Consider the following 17978-nt stretch of genomic DNA (forward strand, 5'->3'; position numbering starts at 1 on the left):
GCTACTGTTACATTTTCTGTTGAGCCATCTTCTCCATCTGCCTGTGGCCCCCTGCACAAGAAAACACTTACCTCCAAGTGTTTTTTCCCAGTACTAAGGATTGAACCTAAGGTCTTCACACTGGGCTATATTCCAGCCCTTTTTATTTTTTTATTTTGAGACAGGATCTCAGTAAGTTGCTGATTGCCCAAATTGGGCTGAAACTTGCAGTCCTCCTGCCTCAGCTTCCCAGATTGCTGGACTGACTGGCATGCAGCATTAGGCCTGGCTAAAAGTGCTGATATTTTGGAAGAGAATAAGTCTGTGAAGTTAGGCACTGCCTTTTTTGCTTGAAACTCAAGGTGTGTTTCTTGTAGAAATGTACTCAAATGTACACTTTTAAAATTCATTTGAATTTTTAAAGTGTTTCATGTAGTATGCTTCTCTAGAGGTTTTGTAACTATGATTAGTTATTCAAAAAGTAGGTTGCTACAGAATCAAGGAGGTTAGAAGTCCTTGCCTAATTGAGCTGGAAATTGCCATCCTGAGAAGGTAAGTCGGGTCCCTGCCAGTCAGGTCCCTAACACCTGTCCTGGGAAGGGCCCTCGAGGGACCGTCCTTCCAGGGAGGATGGCTCCCACAGTGGGGAGATACACAGTGAGCTCAGTGGCTTCCTGCCAGTTCAAACTGCCAGTGAGGGTGCAATGCCTGTTCCCCTCATTGTTTAAGCAGAGATTACTCATTCATTTCTCAGGAGATAGCTGCTTAGCTAGGAGGTTGGAGCAGCCAACAGATTGGTGGGGAAGAAGATACATAACGTCCCTTCAACCCTAAAATTGTGTGTCTCTTAAAAATTAATCTCCCTAGAGTATTACTATGCCACAAGGAAAGAAATGTGGGTCACTTGCTGGAAAATGGATGACCCCAGAACTTTTGAGGCTGACACAGGAGGACTGCTGCAAGTTGGATCAGCCTGGGCTCCAGAGTGAGCCCAGCCCAGCCTGAACTGCACAGTGAGACCGTGTCTTAAAAAAAAGGGTAAAGGAAATGAATGCACCTTGAGACCATAATATTAATGAAGTAAGTCAGGCACACCTGCTTAAATATCTCATGGTCTCTGTTACATTAAAGTCCAAAAGTATAAAAGTCAAAAAGTCCAACGTGTAAATAAGGAACAAAATAAAAGATAAGATAGTAGGATCCAGGGAGATGATAGGTCTTTTGTAAATGGAAAGGGGATCAAGAGACAGAAGGAGTGGACCAAGGAAGGGGGAGGGGACTAAAAAGAAGTGAGGTATACACGCACCAACTCCCTACGATGGACATAATCCCTGTGTACCGACACCGTGTACTAATAAAAATCATTGCACGTTGTGAGGTCAATCTCCCTAACCCGGTTGCAGACTACCACCCCTACAGTTACCGTTTCTGTGCCCCCTTATGGATTACCTCCCAAGCACTGTTCTAAATGCTCTTCCTGAATTTCTGACATTCACCTCAACACATTTAACGATTCCATTTCACAGATGAGGACATGGAGGCACAGAACTGTAAGGCAACTTGCCTTAGACAAAACTGAGGGCAAAGGCTGAGAGGAGCCCAGGCTTGCTGACTTTGAAGCTCACACTGTTCATAACTACCTCCAAATTATAAATTCTTGGGGATACAGGAATGTCATTACACTTCAGGTTTGGCTTTCATATGTTAATCCAGGCTTTCCTCTATTGTGTGGCCACTTGCACAGCTGACCCCAAGTCCTGTGAGGAGAAGACAGCCTTACAGCAGTACTTGCTGCCATGCTGCAGGGACTTTGTTTTGGGGCCCAGCATCCTCTGCAGGTTCAAGTTTTGGGTCAAAAACTGTCTAGCACTGGGAGCTGGGAAAGGAGTCATGATGGGTTTCTTGATAGGTGTGATGTCCCTCAGCCCCATGCTCATCCATCTTGCCTTCTTCTGAGTATTATAAAGCACTGCCCTGTTACCTACCAGTCTGTGTGTCCCTGGGTGGCTGTGTTCTGTGAAGCACCTCCATAAGAATTCACACTCCAGGCCTGCTGGCCACCATTTTGAATTTGGGGGTTAACATGATAATGAGAACAACCTGGCTCCTGTGATCATTGGCCTCTGAGCTTTTGGAGGCCTCCATATTTCTCTCAGAAAGCCCCAACCTCTATTACATTCCTGCCTGTGCTGGACTGTGGAGGAGCCTCCATCTAGGTCCTTGGTCGTGTTTATGCCAGTCCTAGCATTCTCCAAGACCCACATGAATGATGGGTCCCCTTGGCCTTTCTCGGGGAACATAATCTCCCAACAGGACATCTTTCATTTCAACCTTCCCCTTCCCCAAGCCCTTTCATTCCTCTATTGCTTGACAAATTCAGGCTTTTAAACATTTCTATTGTTCTTCTAGGCTTCTGTGAGTCTCTGCAGAAGCAGTGAATTTGTCCTATGCTTTGGTGTATGTGGTCTTTTCCCATGGCACTAAATCCTGTATCCTAAGAGCTCCTCCCCAGTCAAGAAACTCTTTCCCTGTGTAGTGCTCTCTGGGCCAGGCTAATGCTGAGATGGAATTAGAAGCTACTCCTCCAAAAGGATAAGAATTGAGCAGATAGATGCACTGTCAGATTGCAGTGCAGAGCTGAGAGGTTGTGAACCAGTCCACCGAGGAGACCCAGAATGAAGGCTATTTTTCGGAGGATTCTGGAGCCAGAAATGGCACAGTCTTATACCTCTGCCTTGTTCATTCATTGCCTGAAAGTTGGCAGGAAAATGCATGAATTCAGGCACCTGTGTCTTGCCCAATGACGGGCTGGGTACTGCCCTGAGAATTGTGTGCCCTTGACTTGTAAGATGATTAATTCTTCCTTGAAGGTAAACCTGAATGGCTCACTGCTATGTGACCATGCACCTCAACTCCAAATCCCTCAAAAGAACAGACTATTCTTTGTGCCCCCTAGCAAATCAGTGTCAGAAATAGTCAGGGACAACTTTGCCTCAGCGACCTCACTTCTAAACCAGGCTTCTAAATCCTGCTCGTCAGCAGAGCCCTCTTCTAACTGAAGCTCCACAACCAAAGCTCAGTCAATCCCTAAATGCATTTGCAAGTCTGTTAATTCTTGGATCTCCCTTTCCTAAAGTCCTCCACAGCGTCAGCAGTTCTCTTTATCCAGAGAGACGGCACTGTCCTGTGTGGCACACACTGGTGTGCCTTTTCCCTTGTCACCATCACTTCTGACAGGGTGTGCCTGTTCTGCCAGCCCTGGCTTTTATCCTTCACACCTCCAGGGTCTCTGGAGAGATCTTTCTTGGCCACTCTATGTGACACTCACCATAGCCCAGCTCCTAGCGTGGTGCTGGAACACAGGACTCCATAATGAGCTGAAGAATGGACACGAGAGGGAGACAGCAGAGAGGCGCTCGTGGGTGTAGCAAGCTTAGACCAGCCGCACAAGTAGAAGATGGAGACTTCAAATAAAGAGTTACTAGGTGGCAAAGCAGAGAGAGGAAGGAATATTGGTCTTGCTGAGTGAGGAGGCAGCGGTCAGAGAAGACCAAGATGGACAGAATTTGTCAGTAAGAGTAAATGAGAGGAGAAAGGATACAGAAAGATAGGTAGATGATAGATAAAGAGAAAATAAAAGCAAGCTTTGAAAGGATAAGTCTAACCAGAACGAAGCCCAATGCAGTTAAGAAGGACTGTATCTGCACATTATATATATGTAATTCTAAAAATTTAATGCAATGGGATTAGACGAGGTCACCAAGGGACAGCACAGCCTGAGAAGAAACTGAGAAACAAGACCCCCTCCCATCATTCCTCTCCTAAAAGCCTTCTTTTCCCTCAATTGCAAAACAAAACCCAAATTCCTTGCAGTTACAACCCAGGCCCTTCTCATGCTGCCCCGGGTCACCCTTCCTGTCTCAGCTACACGGCTTCCTCTAATTCCAACCCCTGTGCCTTTGTTCACCCCACTCACACCCCTCCACATTGGCTCGGAAAGTCTTGCTCTGCCGACCGTCCCTGCATGGCAAACCCCTCCCCACTAGGTGTCTCGGAGAGGTCCACATGGCCAAGCCCTCCTCACTGACCAGCTCAGTAGGAATGGGTTCTGAGGCTCAGCTGAGGACGTGGCTTGTCCAGTGTGTCCGGATAGGCAGCCCAGGCTGGGGCTGTGACTCTGCATGCCGTAACAGTCAGGCCCCTGTCTCCTCTGCAACCCGGGACACACGGCTCCCATTCTCTGTTGCCTGAAAGGTTCCTTCTCCAGCCTTCCATCATTTGAGGGAGACACAGGAGAGCCCAGAGTAGGAAAAGACAGCACCTACGTAAGGAAAGCAAGGAAGGTCCTTGGACATTTCCAGCCTACTGCCTGTGTCTCACTGACCAAAGCTGACCAAAGACCTGGTCCTGGAGACCACAGGGGAGCCAGGAGGTGTGGCACTTTGGTTGGTGCCCTGCCAGCCCACAGGGATTGGTGTAGGAACTGCTCGCCTTTGTGTAGGCTCTGCTGCAGACGAAGACTTTTCAGGATAGTCACTGTGCTCTTTCTCCCTGGGTTGAAGGCCCTCTGCCTCCTAGGAAAGACTTTTCCTCATTGCCAAACAGATCACTGTGGCTCACTCAGCACCTTGGTCTGTAAATCAAGGCCGCCCTGTGAAGAACACAGGGCACAGTGCTCACTGACAGAAAACCGCCTTACAGCAAACGGCCTGAGGAAATGGAAGCCTGAGAATCCTGTCCGCATTTTACTCAAAAGCCCCTCACTCCTCCTCCAGCCCAGTCCCGGATCCCATATCCTGATCTTTCTCACACTAGCCTCCTGTGGTGGTTTCACAATGAACTCTCAGCACTATAAGTAATCACTCACAGGTAGGCTGGGAACCCACAGTGGTCAGTGCAGTAGCTCACCTGCCCTCCCAGGATACCACGCGGAAGGACACTGTGGCGGGGAGTGAGCTGGACACACAGAAATGCCTCCTCTTCTTCGCCACTGTGACTTCCCAAATGAAGACAATAATAAAAGGGTATAGTGATTGTGTATAACCTACATATCCTCCCACATACCTTAAATCATCTCCATGTGACCTAGCGGATCTAATCCAATCTGAAATCTATGTGAAAAGCAATCACAGGACATTGCTTATGAAATGACAGGAAAGCCTCCCTGTCCAGCACCAATGTATTATTTCAGCTATTGCTGATCTGCAGTTCATTGAATCTAGAGGGGCAGACCCCGTCTGTGTATGGGAGCGACAGCTGTACACTCTCAGGTCCCCAAGAGCAGCAACAGATCTCAATCTTCAGAAACAGGGGGCAGGCATCAGACCAATGCTGAGACCATTTCCAGCTGGCAGCCCAATGTTCTTTGGTTTCTCTTGCAAGTCTTAAAGGAAAAAAAATCAAGTGGAAATCAGCCCTGGGGCGTCTGTGACTGTCTGGCCTAAGAAGGGCTGTCCCGTCTACACTGTCTGCACTCGTGGAGGCTCAGAGTAAGGTCCATCCCACTGACAGCAGTGCGCCCCACAGAGGAATAAAGCTCTAAGCGAGGCTACAGTCTGGTTGAGGCAGGAATGGAGATCCGGGTCTTCCATCCATGCCTGTGACTGTTCTCTCCTTCCACAGATCACATTAGCTGGACCAGCAGCCACTGTGACATGCATTTATGCTGAACTCCTTTAGCACAGACTTTGGGTTCAGCAGGGTGAGCGTCTGTGTTTCTCTCCTCACAGCCAGGTTCCCAGCTCCCACAGCCCCCACTGCTCTTCGCTGACCTGTCTGGATCTTGCAACATGCTCCACATGTCTGTATGAAAAGAACTCATCTCACAGTTCAGAAAACACATGCACAAACAGAGAGTGACTTTACAATGGCTTTATTTAATGCAAATTTAAAAATGTGTATCTTTAAAAAAGGGATTCTTTAATGGTTTTTATCATTAGTTTTAATGTTGCTTATCTAACCTTCAAATAAATGATTTATATATTAAGTTCAAAATTTCTGATAGCCATATACATTCTAATTTTTTTTAAAGTTTCTATGGGAAGACTTCATAATCAGAAGCCACCACTACTTTTCTAAAATTCACAAGAAGTGATCTGTGTGCCCCATGTTGTAGACAACTGCCCCCGAAGGGCAAAAGCCCTTGTACCTGTGGTCAAACATCAGGTCCTTTTTTTTTTTTTTGAGATAGTCTCACTATGTAGCCCCAGGCTGGCCTTGAACTCACAGAAATCCTCCTGCCTCAGCCGCCTGAGTGTTGGGATTACAGGCATACACCCATGTCTGGTAGATCAGGTCCTATGTAAAAAGTAAGGTTTTGTTTTCCTCAGAGAAGGAAAAGAGACTTAATTTATCAGAAGTTTTATTTCTCATAAGTTTTATGCGGAATGGACCTGTGCAGTCCAACATTCAGATGACATTTTCATAGCAAAATAGAAGACAATGGGCAAAAACTGCACTGTGTCTAAACTAAGGATCTCAGTAGAGTCACCCTAGGCCCTTCTGATGATGAAAACAGGACTCTCTGGATGGGACAGAGTGAGAATCATACAAATATTACATTAAAATAAATATACACTTTTTCCCATGTTGAAAAGTATAGAAACTTGGATTGGAGAAGATTAGATGGCAGTTAGCAACTCATTTACAAACAAATATAAAAACACACAAACCAAATACTGCAAAAAGAAAATCTTTTTAATCTAAAAACTCATCTCCCAGGGCTAATTAATAGCCAAGCCTTACAAATGTTTTATCAGTTATCAGTTTATTTGACTAAGAAGAGCCGCTCAGCACTTTCTTCCAAGTACGATAATAATAATAGATTTTGGTAAACCTTTCTAAATTAGGGTGTGAGACTGCAGGGAGTTCAAGGAAAAACATAGCCATAGTTTTGTGTTTTCTTTGGTGTGACCAAAAGGATATCCAAAAGTTAGCAAATGTTGACGTGGTAAGAAATTGCCAAATGGAAGTTTCAGCTCTAGTAAAAAAGAAAAATGGGGAGGAAGAAAGACTCTTGGAAAAGCTTTGCCCACAGTGTTGTAGTGCAATTTTTCAAATTTAATTCTGAAAATAATTTTATTTAGTAAGCAAGAAACAAATCCCAGCAGTGGATCTCTTCCGCCTGCCCTGTCTCCCTGGCTGTCCATCACGACCGGCTCTGGGTCGGTCTGGGCTGCTGCCCCAGGAGGAGAACCCTTTAAAAACCGCCCACACCGGGCTGAAAGCTGCAGGCACCGAGTAGAGCATTGCCACTTCCGTGTTTTGTCGTTTTTACAAAAAAGAAACAAAGCCTTTTCCCCCAGAAAAAAGTACCTGAACCCATGAGTCACTGAGCCCTTTGCTAGCTGCTTCCTGCTCCCCAGTTCGCCTCACTGAACAGCCTGCACTGTGCCCTGAGGTCCGGGTATCTGTCCCCTCCTTCACCTGTACCCCCTTCTTGGGGAGCTGCCTAATTTCCACACACATCATGCTTTGAAACCACCTTGTCCAGAGGGCTCCACCGCCTACATAACGCTTTCTATTTCTGTATACAGTGTTTGTGTATCTGTTAAAAGTGTTCCAATTGCACACAAACACCCAGCATTTCAGCAAGAAAAAAAATCTTCCCCAGGAAGCACTTTCAGAAGTTGAAGCTTCTACTTGCGTTCAAGCCACACACAAGTGGGCAGTGAGTTCTAAATGCCTCGCAGCACTGGCGCCCACCACGAGCAGGGTCAGGGATGCCACCTCAGTTGGTTCCCTGGGCTCCGAGGGCACAGCAGCCCCGAGCAGCGGTCTAGCTCGGGCCCTGACTCTGCTCCTGGCCAACACCTTCAGGGGGCTCTGAGGGGTCCCCGCCCTCGTCTGCCGGCCCGGGAGTCCGAGGCCCCAAGGAGGCATCGGGCACCTCTCCGCCCTGGCTGCCCTGGCTGTCCTGGTCCGAGGCGCCCGACTTGGCGCGCCGCGCCCTCGGGTCGGTGGCCTCCACGGCCTCGCCCTCGCCCTCGGAGATGACGGTCATCGGGCTGCTCTGGATGCGGTTGCGCACGCTGTAGCGGCTGCTGGCCGCGGAGGGCGGCGTCCGGCTGCGGCAGTAGCGGGGCCCGGAGAAGGACAGGCTGCGAGGCATGGGGCCCTCGCTGCGCGCCCACTCCTCCTGCGCCCTGCGGCTCTTGCTGGGCGAGCAGCTGGACGGGCTCTCGGGGGCGTCGGGCGCGGGCTCCGACCTGGACCTCTGGAAGCGGGGGTCCGTGTGCCTGAGCATCTCGGCCGCCGACATGCGGGCGCTGGTGTCCGCGCGGCTGCCCTTCTTGAGCAGCAGGGCTTTGAAGTTGTCGCTGCTGGTGCTGCTCCTGCGCACGCTCCTCTGGATTGAGCCCACTTGCTTGGGGGAGGCCAGGCTGGGCGCGGTGCCCGTGGGGGTCACTGGTGGGGAGGGAGAATGGTTGCGCGAGTGGTCGTCCTCAGAGTCTCTCCGGCCAAGGACTTTCCTTTTGGATCTGTGATTTAATGACATCGAGAGGCAGGTTAATTCTCACCAACCTCGGTCACCTTCGCCAGCTGCTCTTAGCACTTCTTCAGCTCACCAACTAGTTAAGATTTACTTTTCCAAAACCTAATTTTAACTGTGGAAAAAATAACACCCTGGGAAAAAAAATAACACTCCATTGGCTCACCAAAGCTACCTATGAGAATCATGGTGGCAAATCTCCATTCTCATTGGCTATTTTTTTTTTTTTAATAAATTTTATTAGTACCTGTGTGTGGTGCCTGATGACTGCATTCCTCGTGGGAGCTGTACATGTACAGGTCACTTGTTAATGCTCCCTGTTCTCTCCACCTCCCTATTGCAAAGGATCTGTCTCCCTGTTTCCTATTATCTCTATTATTCTGCTCTTTATTTACATTTTGGGTTTCTCGTATAAGAGAAACCAGGCGACGGTTAATCTTGTGTGTCTGACTTATTTGACCTAAGATTACAGTCTCAAGGTGCATTCATTTACCTGCAAGTGATGCAAGTGTGTCTTTACTACAGAGTCCTACTCCACTGTGTGTAAACACTGCTTTTGTCTCTTTCTAGTCATCTGCAGAGGGACAGAGGGGCTGATTCCAAGACATAACTATCATTGAGTCGTGGTGAATTATTGCAAAATAAACCTCAGACATTGTACGATCTCACTTCAGGCAGGACCCTTCCCAGAGTTTTCACTTGACGCTCCAGATGGGACTCAGCCTGAGAGGATGTCGTATGTAAGCACCCTGTTTTTCTGCTCTCCCTTTTCTTGTTTAATACTTGTACTTGAATGGGCCTGTCAGGTCAGCCTGTGCCCAGAACATGCCCTCTCCTGTGACACGCCCCCTGGAGGGTCTAAAGCAGCTCTCCACTTTACAGGCTTTTTCTAAAGTCAGACACAAAGTGCCCCCCCTTCCTTGGTTCTTACAAGACCATACGTCAACTTCCAGAATGTAACTTTCCGAGAAAGCAAGAGTGGACCTTCTGTACCAGACCATTTCAGGGTGGACTTTAAAAACCTCAAGGAGAAAATTGTGACAGAGAAAATTCAAGGGATAGGGCAGGGGCAGAGGCTGATCAGGAGAAGGGAAATGTTTGCAGTCTTAGAGATTTCTTGCCCTCAGTTTCAGAGAACCTTCCCCTCCAGTGTGTCATGATACTGTGAGGAAATCAGGGACAAGGCAGGTGAGTTCAGCACCCCTGGCCGGTTTCTTCCTAACTATGTAGTGAATGGCAGGTGGGCACAGGGTTCTCCTGATGGAATTTTGATAGTTTAATTAAAAGGAAAAAGAAAGAAGAGAAGAGAAGAGAAAAAAGAAAAGAAAAGAAAGAGAAAAGACCCGGCCCCGGGCTGGTGGAGCAGGGCTGGTCCCAGGACTCTGGGAGGCTGAGGATGTTGCCTACTCTGAAAGCCCTGGGTTCCCTCCCAGTGCTGGAATCTGTCTCTTCTCCCACTATGAAATCCCTGCCTCAGCAGCGGGTGACGGATGTGTGTACTGTAACTGAAGACTTGGACTGAATGCGCCAACAAAAGTTGTGTGGTCCGGACAAGATGCCTGCCTCTGCCGTGCCTCAGTCTCCACACTTGGGCTTCACAAAGCTTAGAATGCCACATAGGAAACAAATTATTGCTTTCTGTCACCAGGTCAAGTTTAGTTTCCATGCCCCGAAGACAAAAGGTAGCTGACCTGGCACCCAGGTGCTCCCAGAGTTGTCTCCATGCTTTTGGCCAAAAAGAAGCCACCAAAGTGCAGACAAGTCTGAAGGGCGGCCAGAGCACACAGGACGCCAGCTCCCGCGGGATCACAGAGTATGGCCTGGAAGACTTCGACTCACTGGTCCTACCTGCTGGTCTACAAGAGCAGCAGCCTGGATAGAATAATACCACTTACTCACGTGGAGGACACTTCACAAAACACAGAAGGAAGAGCATCTCCACACTGTAGAAGAGGCCCAGGCTTTAGACGTGGTCTAGGCTGTCTCATGGTCAATCTACGGAGAGCGTGCCTCCAGGCTGTTGATGTCACTGAAAGCTCTGACAGGTTCTCTCTATCACCGGTCCAGTCCAACCACTTTGGGTTTTAAGAGGACACGTAGCTGGTTAGTCTGACCTCCAGGATGTGGTGGCATTTCTTCCACTCACAGCCACAGGGTCTCACAATGGTGACCCTCTAAAGCAGTCCAGAGACTCTCAGCCTTGCAGGTATTTTTGTTTGGTTCTAAATAGGGATAGGAAGGTATGCTGCTACCTAAACCAAGCCATACCTACACTTGATTAAAGCTAAGGCCTTTAATTGCAGATATAGAATTGAAAGAGAAGATAGGTTTTTAGTAGAGCATCACTGTTTCTCGAGAGCAGCTGGTACTTAAAGTGAGAATTAAATTTAAACATACGAATGCTCTGCCTCCGTGTATGTGTATGTGTGTGTGCCTGTGTGTGTGTGTTTCCAAAGAAGACAGCTATAAAAAGTACTTCAACAGTTAACACTGGCTCAAAAACTAATTACTTCAATAAATAGAGAAACTTCACACCTCACATGGCGCGCTACACTCTCCATCTGGCTTTAAATCTGAAGTAAATTCATTTGCATCAGAAGATTTCAAAGCTACGCTTCAATTTAGATAGTCTTTATTTTAAATGATGATTGTAAGGACTGAAGGACATGAAAATAAAGCCCTACATAGCACAGATTTCAGATGGATTTTTATATCATCAGCTAACTGGTATTAATGCTATGGCAGAAATTAGTATGGGTCCTTGCTTTCTCTTTGCAAGACATTCCCAAGGCTGCTAGGCCCTTCTTCTGTCACATGTGCTGGGGACCACAGATTGGCCCATTTCCACATCTGTAGAACCATGTAGAGGAGAAACTGCATGTATTTCAGTGACCTCTGAAGGTTGCCAAGATAAAATACAGAAGCAACTTTCAGCATAGTTTTGGGAAAACTATGCACTAATTTGGGGTTTCCTTGAGACCAAGTATTTTTGGTACACAGCCAACCAGGCAACACAAACCCATGTGGCAAGCTATTATACATATATATTCCTATATACTATATATTTCTATATTCCCATATACTTAGCAATTCAGTGCACTCCATGCTAAATGAAAGACTGAGTTTTGAAGGAATTTCCTAACAGCTAAATTCCAATTGGCTTCATTTAATTCAGAAAAGTATTTATTGAGTGCTTAGTATGTGCCTGGTACAGATAAAGTTAGAAGGCTCTGTGTGCATTTCTGGAAATGCCACACCACTTCATTTTTGTGTTTTAAAAAACAGTTGACTGGTCACTTTCTTTTTTCCTGTAGTGGGGTTCACACCTAGGAGAACTCCACCACTGAGCTACAGCCCCAGACTCCCTTCTTATGGTTTATTCTTCTGAAGCAAGGTCTCACTAAATTGCCAAGGCAGGATTTTAACTTAAGGTTTCCTTGCCTCAGCCTCTCTCAGTGCGGGAACTGCAGACATGTCTTACCATGCCTGGCTCTAGCCATCTTTTTATGTCTGATAAAAATCAAAGAAACCCGTCAGACAATATTAAAGGCAGCAGTTTTTAAGTGTCTATATATCAATACCAGAGCAAAGAAGCAATTCTTGGTCAGCACCTCAATTTTCTGGCTTAGTTTTCCCCAAAGTTACATATTTATATGTTTCATGGGGAGTTTCAAGTAGGGATAGCACTGTACTTTTGACTCCATAAAACAGTTGTTTTGTTTTATTTTTCAATAAAATTCCAAGAATTAGGGATCAGTACCAACACAGGTTACTTATACAGAGAAGAATCAAAAGATTTTATAATATACTTTGTCTCCAAAAGGGAAGAAAAGACCTTTGATTGCATCAAAATAAGGTTTTGGTGGCATAGGGCATTCATAAAAGTTATATGAAAATAGTGATAAATCTAGAAAGAGGCAAAAAGATTATACAGTGTTACGGTTTAAAGATGTGCACAATCATAATCTTCTTAATTTCTACAGTGACTCTGTACGAGAGTGCCCGCTGTTTACTTCCAGAAAACAGCGTAATAAATAAATCATCTTCCCTTTTTAAGGTGAACAGATACAAGAATGGTTAACAGTTCAGGCACTTCATTTTGAAAAAACGATCGCATACTTTCTCTTTACCCCAACAATTCCAGATGCCAGTAGATGGCACTAGTGGCTTGCAGTAGCAAGTGAATTTGATTTCTCTGGTTTAAAGAGATGCACCTTCACTGACATAGCTTGAAAAACTGCACCATAGCATTAGGGGGTTTTTTCTTTTCTGTGAGATAGGGGGAAATTTACGACACCCTTAAGAAGGGGTAGGTAAAGCCATCTGTGCCTCTAACTCCCTCCTGTGAATTCCTGTCAACACTGTCACATGACTGACACTGTTTCTGGCCGACAAGCACTATCCCTACCAGAAGGTATGCCACCCAGCCTCTGTCCCCTGTGTCAACAAGGATGACGCTGTTTCAGTGCAACAAAGTAACACAGTAGCTAGAGTAGGGGCAAATAAAGGCACAGAAACACAGGAGGGGAAAAAATCCATTAATAAAGTTAATGAGTCACCCACAGCTGGGTGGCAGAAGAACCCTCAAGAAAACAGAGGAGCTACTTGGAAGGAAGGAATTCTAAAGCAGGGGAGTGTCGGATACCTGTGAATGGCTGCAAAAAGGTCTTCGGTGGTCCTGGGTCTCGTGGGGGTTGTCACCTCCTCACTGTCATCTTTGTGGAAGAAGTCACAGGCTTCTGAGGAGGGCTCTGCTGCGTGTGCCTCCTGTACCCCAGCTAGGGAGAAGAAAGCGGGCAGGCAGTGAGATGCAGCCAGTACAATTTCAGTCCTTTGCCAGGCTCCCAAATCTGTTTTCCCGCCATTCCTGACAATTTGAGAGCCACAGCAGGCGCGGTGGGGTCTGCAGTTCTTGGTTTTACAAAGATGCAGAAAATGACAGAGCCTGCCAGCCGGAGCTCACTCCTGTCTGCATCACAGCTTGCGCTGGGCTGCTCCTAACGCTATCAGAGGGTTCTTTTCAGTTCTTCAGAAGGGAGATTACTCATTGCTAGTTCATACCCAGTCTGCTACAAAACCACCCCCACCTCCCTATTTTCTGCCAACTCTGTCTGTGAGCTCTTCCCTTAGACCTGGATTTTGAAAAGAAAAAAAATGTTTCAAAATGCAGAGTTGTAACTTACGGGCAGCAGCCTACATGCTGTTGGCTTTAAAGTGGATAAATCTGATCTACCTGGGCTCTTGCGCAAGCCCTCAGCTGCCCTATTTGGCACAGCTGCAGATGATAAGAAACACACCAGAGAGGATTTGACTTACCTTCTCCATCCTGTTGAGAAGGGCAGGTCTCTGCACTGCCCACACTGTCCCCAGGGGGCTCTTCCTGCGTGGGGGCTGGCGAGGCATCGGGCTGTACCATGGGGGCATTGGTTTCCACTCTACTGAGAGACTCAAACCCTGCAGCTCCTCCCTCCAGCCCCGAGCTGCCAGGGCCCGTGGCATGAGAACCAGCTCCAGCCGCAGAGCTCTCCTGTGCCTCTTTGCTGTGTGCAGAGCCCTCCTCTGCCCTGGTGGGGCTGGGCACATCTCCCAAGGCTTCACTCACATTCTCGGCGGTGAAATCTCTCTGCGGAGGTGGTACCACCAGGAACAGTTTGGGCTTTTTGGAGATGGGGGGCGGCTTCCTGCTGGGTGAAGAGTCTGGGAGTGGGGTGCTCCTGAGGCCAGGCCCAGGCTCTGCCTCCCCAGTGCCTGGCGCAGGACACGGAGCTCCAGGGCTGCGGCTTGCAGGACCGCCATGCTCGGCTGCACTGTCACGGTCACCCTGACTCGGGCTCTTGGCAGGCGTTGGAAGGGAGCTAGTCGCAGAGGCAGGCTGGCTTTCACTCTCCATTTCATTTATGCTATTTCGGGATTTTAGGAGAGCAGATGGCTTTAAGTGATACTGTGGAACAGTCGGAGTTCGTTGTTCTTGAGCTGCTGGTTCAGGCGATGGTGCCACGTCGGCCCCCGAGCCCCTTCTCACTGGCCTCAGCTGTACCATCTGCAGTGCTTCTGTAGTGATCAAGGGCATGGTGGGCCTGGCACTCTCCTCCTTGTTCAAAGGTGGCCTCAAGGCCTCCCGGGAGGATTCCACTGGCCCAGAGTTTCTGAAAGAAGGCCTCATGTCTTTCATGAATTTGGGGTCCAAGGGAGGGGCAGGTGGGGGCTCCAAGGAGGATGGGAAAGGTGGGGGTGCTGGCAAGGAAGCCGGTGGCTCTGGAATAAAGGGGCTCAGTGCTGTGGGGGTTGGGGGGAGGCACCCGTCAGGCTGGGAGCAGGAGAGGGTGAGCACTTCTGGGGGTGGAGGGGGAAACACAGGCGAGGGAGGCAGAGGGGAGCCCCCAGGGCCATCTGCTACAGGGGGAGGCGGGGGAAGAAGGGGAGACTTGTCCGCAGGACCTGAGGCTGGGACAGGAGGGAGGGGAGGAGCGAGGGGGGGCAAGGCTGGGGCTGCATCCAGCTTCCTCACTGTGCCCCCACCTTCAGTGGATGTATTAGAGGACAGAGATGTGGATGAGGAGGACATGGACACTGAGGAGATCAGAGAGGACTTCCTTTCTGGAACCTTGGGCTTGGCCTTCCCCTTCCCATTGGCTGGGGACACTGATTTTAAAAACACAGGCACAGGGGTGAGTGCGGTGGGTGTGTTCGACTGGCTGGAATACCCGCTGGATGGAGAAGTGACTCTCTGGGACTTCTCTGGCGATGTGACCTTTGGTTTGGCACAGCCACTAGGCACTTGGGGGATTGTGGCTCTGGATGCCTCTTGGAGGTGGCGGACTGGCCCATTCCCAGTGGGGGCTCCACCGCTGGCTGAGCAGTGTCCTGCTGGGTTCCCGGGCTCTTCCTGCACCCCTGTGTAGTCAATGTAATAACCCCAGGGGTCTGTGTACTCCGACCTGATGCTGCTTGTGTCGCTCTGCGATGGTGTGACTCCGCACAAGGAGTACACGTTGGGGGTGGTGGCGGAGGTCATGCTGCTGCCAGCGCTGACTGTGCTCTGGCTCCGGGAGCGGGACAGCCAGGGCTCCTCAAAGTCACTGCAGGGGCTCTGTGAGGCCGAGCTGCCACCCTTGCCAGGAAGGCTCAGCTGCAGCGACTGCTGGAGTGTGGCGATCAGGCTCTCGTTGAGCACCTGCCCGTTTGACTGGCCACTATTCTTGGGAATCCTGCGGAGAGAGTCCGTCCGAGAAGGAGGCAGGGGAGGCTTCTTGGCTTTCTTCAGAGAGATGTTTCTCGCAAGGGATTTACCATGGTAACCTGACTGGTCCCCTGGGCTTTTGTGAGCTCTTCCTTCAAAAACATTGACCACGCTGTGCCTGGGATTCCCAAAGCCACATCCGGAGTCATTGTGCACAGACTTGTAGCAGACAGTATGGTCCTCAGAATACAGGGACCCTGCATCCTCTTTGATGGATGCCTGGTCCAAACTGCAGCTGCTCTGGTTACTCGTGGGAGTGGAATAGCCAGGGACAGCCAGATGGGACTTCAAGGGGGATGTCCGCCCGCTGCTGGAAGCCCTGTAGTCCCACGGCTCCATGCTGCCCTGTCCTCTGCTCCCAGAAGAGCTGGACTCACTCTTGCCATCCACATCCTGGGGATGGACTGCAAAACTCAGGGTGTTTCTGCAGTTATAATGCATGGCTTGGGATCCATGAGGAGACACCTCTGAGTCACAGGTGGGCAGCAGTGTAGTGACACTGTGGGAATGGGAGTTGAAAGGCTGTGAATAGATGGAGGAATGGCCATCGCTCCAGTGGTGACAAGGGTGGTGGTCAGCTCTTACACTGTGTCTGGAGAGGAGGTGGTCTTTGGGTTTTATCCTCAAGCATGAGGACGAGCTGGTCATCCTGCCGTCCAGCTGTCCTGCACTTGGAGCGGTGTGAAGAATGATGACATCTGAAGACGATGAGAGGGTGGCGTTGGGGATGAGGCTGGTGGAGTAGGTGGCATGTGGAGAGACCATGCATGCTGGGCTGGTTACATTCTCACTCTCAAAGTGCCTCAGCTCCTGGGATTTGGGTCTGAAAAATGTTCCTGACCTCAAGGCACCTCCTACAGGTCCAAAGTTGTTGTCTCCTTGTGAGTTACCCCTCTGGTAGGAGAAGGAGCCGTCTACATCTTCTGTGGGGTCCAGTGTACCCAGGGAGTGTGCGCTGGCCCTGGCACCAGAACGTGGGAGACTATGGAAGCCAGCATCACTGTGGAGGCGGGAAGGGAACACGACACCAGCCGGGTCGCTCAGCACAGACATGTTGCCGGAGGAGCCCGAGAAGGGGCTCATTTGAGTGGCAATGCCCAGCCCCTTGTGGGCCCTGATTCTTCTCACGGAGGGTGGCACAACTCTCACATCCTCGGTCTGGCAACTGGAGTCCCTGGTTTCTGAGCGCTGTCCAGCACAGTGATAGCTATCAAGCCTTCCTCGCGTGGAGTAGTGGTCTGGGGAGTATCCTGAGTGACCACTGGCCTCATCCTGGCCAGTGCCCGATGCTGGAGAGAAAGCAGAAAGAAGCCTGTCATCCTGAAAATGGAAATCCACAGTGTCACCTGTGCCCTCAGCCCCTTTGGACTCTGCTATTGTGAAAAGAAACAAAAATATCTTTTCTACGTGGTTTAGTTTCGTCTTTCCCATACATACCTAACTGAATTTAAATAGCTCCTGATGTCTCCTAAGATAAAAACCTTTACTGTGTCAATTTTATGTACATTTCTTCTTAATTTAGACTTCAAATCCTCCTATGGCTTGAGTGCTGCATAGGCCTGTACAGGACTCACCTTTTACAAAACCAGCTTTTAGGGAAGACTTCAAGGTAGACTTCCACCCAAGCACAGAGCATCTATCAAGCAGGGCCACTTTTCCCAAAAACAATAAATGCAGCAATAGAACAACAGGACTGCAGAAATCCCTTCACGAGGGATACTGGTATAAAATTATGTTAATTATATTGATTTTTTTAATGGCAGAAGGAAATCCTAAGAAGAAAATTGATTTACAGGCCCATCTGTGTTTCAAACATTTCATTATCCATCTTAAGCCACTGTCATCTGTCTGTTCGTGACATTCGAAATTCACCAGCAAGCTGCTGTGTTCTGGAGTCGGGGAGACCATCAGGAAATGATCCAGGGAACACAGCCTCCAATGAGGCTTACACATTTGTTGGAATTTTACACCCAAACAGAGAGTAGTATGTTAATAAGAAAGAAACATGAAGAATGACAGAGAGAGAGAGAGAGAGAGAGAGAGAGAGAGAGAGAGAGAGAGAGAGAGAAATCTTAATCATAGATAAACGGATCTCAGGCTACCCAGAAAAGAATAAGGCTTGAAAACAAGACAAACAAACAAAATCACAAAGCCAAGAACATCCCCAAATGTACCGAGAACATGAAATCAGTCCTCGGGACAATTTAAACCTTTAAAAATAACAGCAGAAGCATGGTTCTCTATGAGATTTTCATCCAGTAAGACATC

General features: G+C 48.6%; 1 protein-coding gene across 9 annotated transcripts in view; it reads right to left on the reverse strand.

The window, feature by feature from the left end:
- Positions 1–5835: 5835 nt before the first annotated feature.
- Nhsl1 (NHS like 1) overlaps positions 5836–17978 on the reverse strand; it is a 220109-nt gene continuing 207966 nt past the window's right edge. For all 9 annotated transcript variants that reach the window (XM_063233366.1, XM_063233368.1, XM_063233367.1 and 6 more), the window contains 3 exons: positions 13787–16999; positions 13116–13248; positions 5836–8459 (listed from right to left, as the gene is read on the reverse strand). In XM_063233366.1, the coding sequence (XP_063089436.1) occupies positions 7757–8459; positions 13116–13248; positions 13787–16999 (4049 nt within the window). In that variant the 3' untranslated portion in view covers positions 5836–7756. The remainder of the gene's footprint in view (positions 8460–13115; positions 13249–13786; positions 17000–17978) is intronic.

This window comes from Cavia porcellus, unplaced genomic scaffold (assembly GCF_034190915.1).
Source record: "Cavia porcellus strain 051 isolate PalLab524CR breed Dunkin Hartley unplaced genomic scaffold, mCavPor4.1 scaffold_22, whole genome shotgun sequence".
Taxonomy (NCBI): domain Eukaryota; kingdom Metazoa; phylum Chordata; class Mammalia; order Rodentia; family Caviidae; genus Cavia; species Cavia porcellus.